The following is a 10,313-nucleotide window of genomic DNA, read 5'->3' on the forward strand; positions in this document are numbered from 1 at the left end:
ATTAAGATAATTTAGGAGAAAAGAAGAGTGAGTGCTTATTGATTGCTCGCTATGCGAACATATGGAGAGTCTGAAAGTCTGACTCTGAAAGTAAGTTCTTCATATATGAGAAGTTTAAAGATTGAAAGCAAAATCATTGATCTTGAATACCTATATTTTTTTATTATAATTAAGTGATTCAATATATAAAGAAATCATATTATTTAATCATAATTAAAACATCTGATACGGCCTACGTATACATTTTTACCGTGCATTTATCTGTTGAGCTTATTAACTTCCGTTTGACTTTGGCAGATGAAGAACCAAAGTGCGGCGAAATGGTAAACTTAAATTATATTTTATGCACAATGTAAATATTCAAGCACCCAGTTAAACTACACCTTAAATTTTAGGGTTTATTTGAAAAGTCACTTGATATTTGAAATTGGTATAATTATTAGGATAATAATTATCAGTCTAGTAATTATATAACGTAGTAATAATGACGATCTGTTTGTTTGTCACAATGTAATTACAATTGTACTGTTTGGTTGAACAAGTGTAATTATAAGGTTATATTAAATTTTTAAAAATAAAAGTTAATTATCTAAACTTAAAAATTATATTAGACAAATAAGGGTCTTTTGTTTTTGGTAATTAAGTATTGTTTATTAATCACCAAAGTAGGGAATTACATATCAATAGCTTGTTACAACTCATCAAGCTATATCTCAAAATAGGAAAATACAATTACAAGCTACCTAAGACTATTATTGCTGGAAATACATAGCTATGAATGACAGATTGCAGTTGGATCGGAGCTCTAACACATACCACGTATACAATCTCCTTTGCTATTGCTTCGTGTGTGTGACTCTTCTTCTCAAATATTCTACTATTCCTTTCTTCCATATTGCATGTATAACTTCCGGGTATACCATTTTGAACAATTGAGTTTGAGGAGTCTTGCCTTTGGATAGTTTAATAACCTATTGCAAATGGTGTTTCCAGTGATCAAATCATATTGCGTTCTCTGCATCCATTTCAACACTTTATCCCACACAACTTTAGTGAAAAAGCACTGAACAAACAAATGTTCTCGAGTCTCATTATGTAGTTGACATAGGCTGCACTTCTCATCTATCTCCCCCATTTCAGGAGCCTGTCAACCGTTAATAGCTTTCTTTGTAATTGTAACCACGTAGTAAATCTTGTATGTGGTCTTGCTTGATTGGAATACATTAAATCTTTTCATACTACCTTCGGGTGATCTCCAAGTAGGTGATAGTATACCTTCCTTATAGTATCTTTAACTTGTCCAGCTTCTTGTACTTGTGCAGCATAGCTGATCTTTTATGTAATAAGTGTGCACTCATCTAATTCATATTTTTTCTGCCTTATGTTCCAAGTCCCAATATTGTTTTACTATTGCAGCTTTGTTCCATATGTTGATGTTGGTAATATTAAGCCTCTCATATATTTTGGAGTACATACTTTCTCCCAAGCAACTAATGCTTTTCTTGTAATGATGTTACTGCCAGATCACAAAAAACTTCTACAATGTGCTTCAATTAGCTTTACTACTTTTGAAGGTAGCATGAATAGTTGTGCCCAATATGCTTGAATCCCAAAGATGACAGTTTGTATGAATTGCGCCCTTCCTGCATAAGATAGAGTCTTTGCTGTCCATGAAGTAATCTTGTGTGTGATTTTGTCGATGAGTGATTTCCATTGGGTAAAGGTTATTTTCTGAGTAGATAGAGGAACTCCTAAATATTTGAAAGGAAATTCTCCTAAAGAGTATCCCAAATCTTGTTCTGCATTGCTGGAGACACTCCTCCAAAATAAACTGATATATATATATATATATATATATATATATATATATATATATATATATTATCTTTTGAAAATATATTAATTAATAAAAATACGTTCTTTCTAATATTATAAAAAATAATTGATTTATATTTTTTAAAAATAGTATATTTTAATTGATTAATCACAGAAACTAAAAACACAAGATTTCTTTGAACATGCATGTTTGACCAAAAATATTAATATTATAAATATAATGTCATAAATGACTTGCAATGTGAAATATCATGTTAATACTATAAAATAAATGAAATTGAAAATATAACATAAGTTTTAATTTTAAAATAAAATTTTAAACACAAAACTACTCTTATGTCAAATTTCAACATAACGTACATAAATATGATTTTTTTTTAAAAAAACGTAAATCTGAAACTTTGTTCAACAATAACTTCTATTTTAATTTAAAAATTCTAATACTAACAAAATTATGCTAATGAAAATAATAAATATAAAACTAATAATTTTTTTTTTCATGAAATCACATGAAGTAAAGTTGAGAAAAAAAGAAAATAAAATTCAAATTAAAAAAATATTTATAAAAAATAAATTAAAATAAAAATTAAAAAGTCAAAATTAAAAAGAATAAGCTTGTAATTACGTAATTACATTAATTCACACATTTTTTTTGAAAATTGTAGAGTGTAAGCGAATTACACCCAATTAACTACTGATTAAATAATTACATGGTCAATCAAGATTTCCTTATTTCGATTACTTTTTCTCTCTCTCTCTCTAAGGGCTTTTCCATTTCCCTCTCGCTCTTTCTCTCACAGCACCGCAATTTCTATAGCTGAATCAAAACCCTAGAATTCCGATAACCGAAAGGCCGATTTCGAGCTCCATTGATATCAGCCTCGACATTTAGGTAAGTTTGCTTAACAATTTTCTTCCATATCTTATGACGAGCCCTAATTTTCTCCATCTATGTGGAATGCACTGTTTTTGATGGGATGGACTCGATTTTTTACGGTTCTTATATTTTTCCGGCCTGAGTACAGTGAGTACATAAACCAAAAAAATTAAAAGAGCAATATTAGAGGAGGTAGGATTTGGTAGAGATTTGAGCCCCTTGGACGCACATCGATAACGGTGTGTAGTTGAGGTTGACATATGAACTTAACAAAATTAGAGACTGGGCGATTTTTATTACCAAGGCGCTTTGGAATGGAATCGCTTTTGTTAAATCTTAATTCTCTGCTTTCCGCCTTGGGATTGGAGTGGTGAAATTTTATCTTGATTGATATGGATAACAATCAATGCCATCCTTAACTGCTATGAAGATGCCATCCAGGATTCATAATTCACTTCCTGTACAAACTAATGGCTAAGAAAGAGTAGCTGAGGCCTGAGTAGAGTCAAATACTGATAGCAGGCATGCCAAAAGTTTTGAAATACAATGACACAACAACATCCATGTGTGTATATGACCATAAAAAAATAAACAACAGAGTACCTTCTTTAAGTCTTTACGTGGAAGCAGTAGCTTTCCTTTGACTTTATCAGGATCATAAGAAATTAGTAGCGGTGCCTGTGGATTCTGGTTGTTTGACTCTTCTATAGCTGAGATGAAGTGCTCTGCTATCTACGAAACAAATGTAAATATTAGTTGATCTTAATAATACATTTATATAGATAACATGAAAATAGGGAAAACAATGGCTTGCCCGAGATGGAGCTATACTCTTAGTCTGTAAGCATATGCTTAATCACAAATCCGCTGCAATAACCAAAAAAGTTCCCAAATAGAAATACCACATCGGTCTCTCTCACTCCACCAGTCCCAACACTTTACACAAGACTAAATTTTCATTCGATGGAAACAATGCGCCCTATAAGAATTTGAAGTAACAGTGAAAATTAATTATCAACAGCAAGAGACAGGAAAGACGAAATTGATGTATCCGCTCCAATAACCGAAATATACAATTGTTGAAAGAAATCCACATCATCTCTCTCACTCCACCAGTCTCAACACTTTGCAGTAGACTAAAGATTTCATCTTGATGAAAACACCCTCAATCAAGATCCGAAGCAAAAATCAAAATGCATTATCTACCGCAAGAGACAGGGAAACTCTTCATAAACTTATTACGAGTTCAAGATACAATTAAAATGTCTATATAGTTATATACAACTACGCAAACTCAATATATGGATAGAATAAGTGAGGAAAATTAACCCTAATGATTTACAGTTATCAATTAAGGAAAAAGTTTATATCAATCCATTAATAAAGGCTGTTATACAGTCAAGAAACTTACTGTTCGAATTGCAAATGGCCATCGAAATAGTTGTTTTCCAAATAATGAAAAATAATTGATTCATATGTTGTCCTTCCAGTAGAGCCAAACTAAATCATTTGATAGTCTATGAAGATATCTTCAGGTGAGGGATATTGGAAGTAAGGATAGATACATCGAGGGCTCATAAACTTGTCAAAAAAATTCATTTGAACACTTTATCTAAAGGTATTATCTATTGAACATTGGAGGACTATTGAAGGTGTACGAAATAAACACAAAATCACTCACACAATAAAGAGTGTGATCATTCTCACATACCAAAGCAACAAATTAATAATTGACACGGGAAAAATAACTTTGTAAAAAAAGCTATGTTGGACAATTTTTCTTCCCCTCACTCATAACACTCGTTTTCTTCTTTTTATGGCCTCCGCCAAAACAATTTCCATCCTTGATCAATTTCATTTATTCTTTATTTCACTACAGTGACAACCACCACTATACCATATCCGTCCATCTTCATTTAACTACTATTACTATCCTCCAACTCCGACGACAAATTCATATCTTCATGAACCACACTATTATCTAATGCTAAGTTGCACGAGCTCTTACTTTCGAAGGTGTACGGCATGCACCCGTTGACATTTTTGAAAAGTCCAAGCAACATAGACGTAATGTGACTTCAGATGCGAAAATTGAAATATATGAAGTAAAGCGGACCGACCGAACGACCAGCCCCTACACGTGATAAGAGATGGACTAGTTCAGTGTGGGCCAAGCCGAAGCCAAAGGCTGCTGCTGCTTCCAAGGAAGGCCCGCCCATATAATATCTTTCACTAGTTTTTCCGCCACTTTCAAAGTTGGTATAAATAAAGCCCTATAAAGGAGATAATTTCTGTTCAATTTTCACCCAGAAATTCAGAGTCCATAGATTACCGCATCACTTTTGTCTAAGAAAAAGGTTTATATCTCTTCCAAATTACTTTAATCTTTTTTCTGTCAAAGAGAGTATTCAATTTTCACTTCAGTATAACATTTAGAATTCCCATTTTCGTGTCCTTACCATTTTTTTTTGTGTGGTCTTGATATTGCAGATGAAAGTCAAGATTTTGCGTATCCTGTTGTGGTTATTTCACTTATATGAAATGTTTAATATATATGTTATTTCATTGTAGCAGATAAAAGTGAGTGAATTGTAGCAAAGGTTAGGAAATCATTTCTGATATGAAAGCATATTTTTGTCTAAATATGTAATTAGTTCAATTCTCACTTCATACATTTCCCCACTTTGTGGGGATTACGCTGGGTATGTTGTTTTGTTGTTGTTGTTGTTGTAAATATGTAATTAGTGATTGGATATGTCTTCATGTGATCTTGGGATTTTAATATCATTGATTTCTGAATTTTTTGGAGAATGTAGAGCCATTGAACTTCTTAGGATTACAAAGAAGCGTTCTCACTAGCCCTTTGGTCTTTTTTCTCTGAAAAAATCTCTCTTTTGAAAATAAGTTATTACATTAGGTGGGGTGGGGGGAAGTAATGTAACGCTACTAATGGGTTCGAACCTTTCACCTCAACTGTGAAAGGAAGGGAGCTCACTGAGTGAGCTAGCCAAATCTACTTCAATTTATATTCCATCGATTATTTCACAATTTTTAATGAGGTGCAGAAGTGCATGTTCTAATTTTGTTTAGTAAATGAAGGGTAAGCTTTATGTTACAAGTTAGTTAGATGCTTTGACAGAAGGATATGTTATATTTCTTTGTGATAGACTATATCATAAAATTTCCCTTAACCAGTTCTATTGTGTGTTCTGCTGGGATCGTGAATAGAGTATGTCCTCTTCATGACTTTTGGTATTTTAGTAGTTGTCTGACTTTAGACTACATCATGTGATTACTTCATCTTACTTCCTTGTGTATTGCAGATGGCACACTGTTGCTTCATGGACATGGGACGCTCAAGATGAAACTTGTGGTATATGCAGGATGGCTTTTGATGGTTGTTGTCCTGATTGCAAACTCCCTGGTGATGATTGTCCACTAAGTAAGCCTGTTTATCTCTCACTGATAATTTTCTCAGTAAGCTACTGAATCACCATTCACATGTAAACCTAGTGTATCTCCAGATAAATGAGTCTCACCAATTCTAATATAGTTACATGGATACAATATTTATGTTTTGTAGATTGCATATCAGCAGTGTTTGTACATTGTCAATATGTATTTGCACTTTCAACTTTGAAATACATAGTTGATGCAATTGGTGAAATAATTTAAGCATCAGAAAATTTTGGTTCCTAGATTTTTCGTTGGTGCCTTCCAATTGAGGCTATAAGTCTTCTGGACTATCTTGCCAAGAGTAAAAAGAAAAATGTAATTGTGCATTCATCACGTGTTTGACAAAATGGGAAAAATCTCCCTGCCTTTATTTTCAAGGGTTACATATTTCTAATATGATATTACTCATGAACCCAAGGAGAGCTATAAAGTGTTCCTTGACAATATCTGTAGTCCTTTATTCTAGGTGTTACCTATTATTTTCCTACTGGATGACAAAATTATAGCCCGTTTGGATTGGCTTATGAGTTACTTATAAGCTGTTTTCAGCTTTTTTGAGTGTTTGACTGACCAACTTAAAGTCATTTTGTGCTTAAAATAAGCCCCAAATAAATAATTGGGTTTGATTGGATGGACTTATTTTAAGCAGCTTATAAGTTATAAGTCAAAAAAAAAAAGTTGGGCTGCACCTATTTTTTTTAAAAACTTATAAGCAGTTTTCAACTTATAAGTTACTTAAAATAAGTCCATCCAAACAGGCTCTTAGTTTTAATTTGTTTATTTGGTTGTAAGACTGGAGAATAATATAGTAATGGGTACAATTTTTTGGATAACTTAGTAGGTGCTTTACTTAAAACATGGCTATTCTCAAAACTTAGCACTACAATCTATATGAAGACCCTTCAATCTACAGTACCTTGGTTAAGCACTCAACAGAGAGAGTTTCTGCTTTAATTGCACACTGTTACTATTACTGTACTTACCTTAGTACACCACTTTCATTAAGTCGTGTTTTTTCAGGAGTCTTTTAGTTTGATTTCATTACTAAACACCCAATCGGTGTAAATAATTTGCAAACAACGTATATGAACCAAAATGAGTCATCCACGTGCATCAAACCACTTTGATAGCTATATAAACATGTTATTTTCTCTCTACCAAAAATATGAATGAAAAAGAAACGAATTTTTAATGCTTCTACACCATACTGCTCTGAAACAGTCTTCTATATCTTTTGTTCCATAAACCACCAAAGAGGCGTAGTAGGAACGTTTCCCAGGCAGCCCTCCTTTAACTGTTGATTATTTGAAGTGAGAGCAGTTGGTCCTATGAAGCATGGATTCTTGTCTTGCTAGCAGGATTTAAAATATTGTCTCGCCCTATACCCCCATATCTTCTCTTCCATAAACCGAGGGCCATTAGGATCGGCCTGTCTTGCTAGCAGGATTTAAAAGATCCCCAGAAAAAGTAGTTTACATTGGTTTTATTCCATGAATAACTTTATCCTTACTTTTTTTGATAACCGTGGTGTCCAGGCCAGCTTGCACTCACCTCGACTAATTCTACGGAATAGCTGCTACCTTCTACTTTGTGGTGCCAGGTAACTCTTCCATCAAGGCCTAGACAAATAGGAAAATCACCTTGTGTGAGTATGTTTGTCTCCACTGGTGTTTGAACTTGAGACGTCGCGGTTCTTTTCCCACCTACTTCAATGACCATTAGGCCACACCCTTGGGTGCTCTTACCTTTTCTTATCCAACTTCAAGGAAATTACATATCCAACTTGTATTGCAGAAAAAGCGTCAAATAAATATGCATGGAAATTCAGAAAAGTACTCTTATTTTGTGGAAACTATTGAGTAGAAGTTGTGATTTTCTGAAAACTCCTTCGTCTATGGGAGCTTATGCAAGTCACTACTGGCACTTGAAGCTTATCTTCATGCCTAAAAGAAAATTCGATCTCTAACATGCATAAAAGTTAAAGTTGGTGATACAGTGCGATTATTCAAGCTTCTATCAGAGTAGATAGACATTAGTTTTCATGGAAAGAAGCATGATCAGTACACAAGCGTCTCACAGCTAGGACAAATCAAATGGATACTTAACAATTTATTTTCAAATTTGAGTCAGCAATATGAACTAGTCATAGTAAGATGTAGTCAAGCAGCTGAATATAATATGCTAATACTGATTATCAAAAGATGCAAGATCCATGGTAAGTGTTTGTAGTAGTATGTTTTTGTTGGCAGCTTATGGTGAAAATATTTGACCAAAATACTCAGTAAGCTGTTACAACATACCCTATATTAACTATTATCTTCAAAGTCTCTTTCAAAGCCTATATTTTAAAAGGTTGTGTTAACTACAAGTTCAAATGGGGAGAGAAGCTGTCTTGAGAAAGTCTCTGTTGGCACATTTAAGACATGCCAGAAGCAGAGATGATGGAATGGAGGATAATTGGACAGCTCCAGATGCATCACAAGTTTCAATTGTAAAGTTGTCTCTAATACAACTACTAACAATCTCAGGTGGACAAACCAAACTCTTATAAGATCCTGATGTTGATTCTATTCAGAGAACATGTGAAATCTGCGCCTTCTTTATACAATTTTCCAATGTTTTAGAACAAAAAAGTAAATTTTACTTAGCTTTGCCTCCTAAACTCTCAAACCCTTAGCCCTGGCCTAGCCTCGGCCACCCTTAAATCCAAGAAGGGTGTCTTTGGTATCTCTCTATGCCTCTACAAGGCTGGTATAAAAAGGGATGAAACATGCCCACCCATGCTGAATTTGCGTGTGGCAAATCCATCAGATGCTATATTTTTACAGGCAATACTCAAGTTTTCGTCTGCAGTAGTGATAAGTTAACCGGAATGAAGCCTTTTATTATATGGGCAATACCCTGGAAGGGAGAAGGTAGTAGTACCTTGCAACCAAACTTGCCGAAAACACCAAGGGGAAGCAAGATGATTGCCAAAAGAATGTCTACACATGCCATTTTGCTGTCTTCCATTTTTCTCTTCTGATTATTTCTAAACAAATTCAGATTAAATGTTAATTAAACAGCATATTAGGAGTGTGGCTGGATTTTGAAAATGAGGAGGAAGTGACATTTGATCTTTTGATAGGAAGAGAACAGTGACTATTTAATTTTTGATATGGTTAGGGTTCATCATCTTTCTGTGGATGGTATTGACATGACCTCCCTGGAGTCTGGCCCCTTTTTTTAAAGCTATTAATGCTTTGATAATTTTCTTGTTATTGCAGTTTGGGGTGCTTGCAACCATGCATTTCATCTTCATTGTATCTTGAAGTGGGTGAATTCTCAATCTGCTCAAGCACATTGTCCTATGTGTCGTCGTGAATGGCAGTTTAAAGAATGAACAAAGATTATGCGCATCTCTGCTCATCAATGGCAGTAGAAGGAACGAATTCAAAATTTTAGTCCACAACTAGGATTCTATGTTTCATGCCTCTTGAGAGAAGGGGTAATAAGTGCTTGCTTTCTATTGATATATTTTGGTATTACAGTGTCTGTGTGTGATAGTATGATATTATTTCCGAGCATAGTGTATTTTTATCAGCCTTGGAAGCAGATGCAGATGTTCTATGAGCCATCCATCCAAAAGTCTTCAGCTGAGATGTTCTACTGAGATGAAGAGGATGATAAATGCTTTATGATCTTCTTAAACTCTCTTGATGTTAGCTTTATTAGCTTTTTTAAACCTGTCCTTAATATGGTGACCTTCATTGTACTTGGAACTATTTTCCAGTAATAGTCTGATAATAGTCTTTGGCAGAGATGGTGAACTAAAGAGGACATGATTCAAGCTTAGCTTATGGATGCAGCTTCTTATATACTTTCTATCTGAGAGATGTGAAAACCAGTAAGAATGGTTTCGATGAGATCAAGTTATCTACTTGTCTTCATGTTGTATAAACGTGAGACTCATTAAATTAGTGGTGATTGTTGGGCACAAAATCTGGTGTCAACGTGTGTGTATTAAATAAAAAGACATGGGCAAGTAGTCCATGTGTATGAGTTGGCTTTTTCACAAGGTACGTAGTGCTTTTGTACTATCTTTCTGACTAAAAGGTAATTTGGTTGCTACTGCCAAAAGCAAAGCAACTTCTTTGGCAGCAAA

General features: G+C 34.0%; 1 protein-coding gene across 1 annotated transcript; it reads left to right on the forward strand.

The window, feature by feature from the left end:
- Nucleotides 1–2,684: 2,684 nt before the first annotated feature.
- LOC129900148 (anaphase-promoting complex subunit 11) lies at nucleotides 2,685–10,313 on the forward strand (the record flags this gene model as incomplete). The annotated part of the gene is made up of 3 exons (XM_055975090.1): nucleotides 2,685–2,728; nucleotides 6,037–6,155; nucleotides 9,436–10,313. Coding segments are annotated over 3 exons (279 nt in total), but the record flags the coding sequence as incomplete, so codon positions are not given.

This window comes from Solanum dulcamara, chromosome 8 (genome assembly GCF_947179165.1).
Source record: "Solanum dulcamara chromosome 8, daSolDulc1.2, whole genome shotgun sequence".
In the NCBI taxonomy this organism is placed as follows: domain Eukaryota; kingdom Viridiplantae; phylum Streptophyta; class Magnoliopsida; order Solanales; family Solanaceae; genus Solanum; species Solanum dulcamara.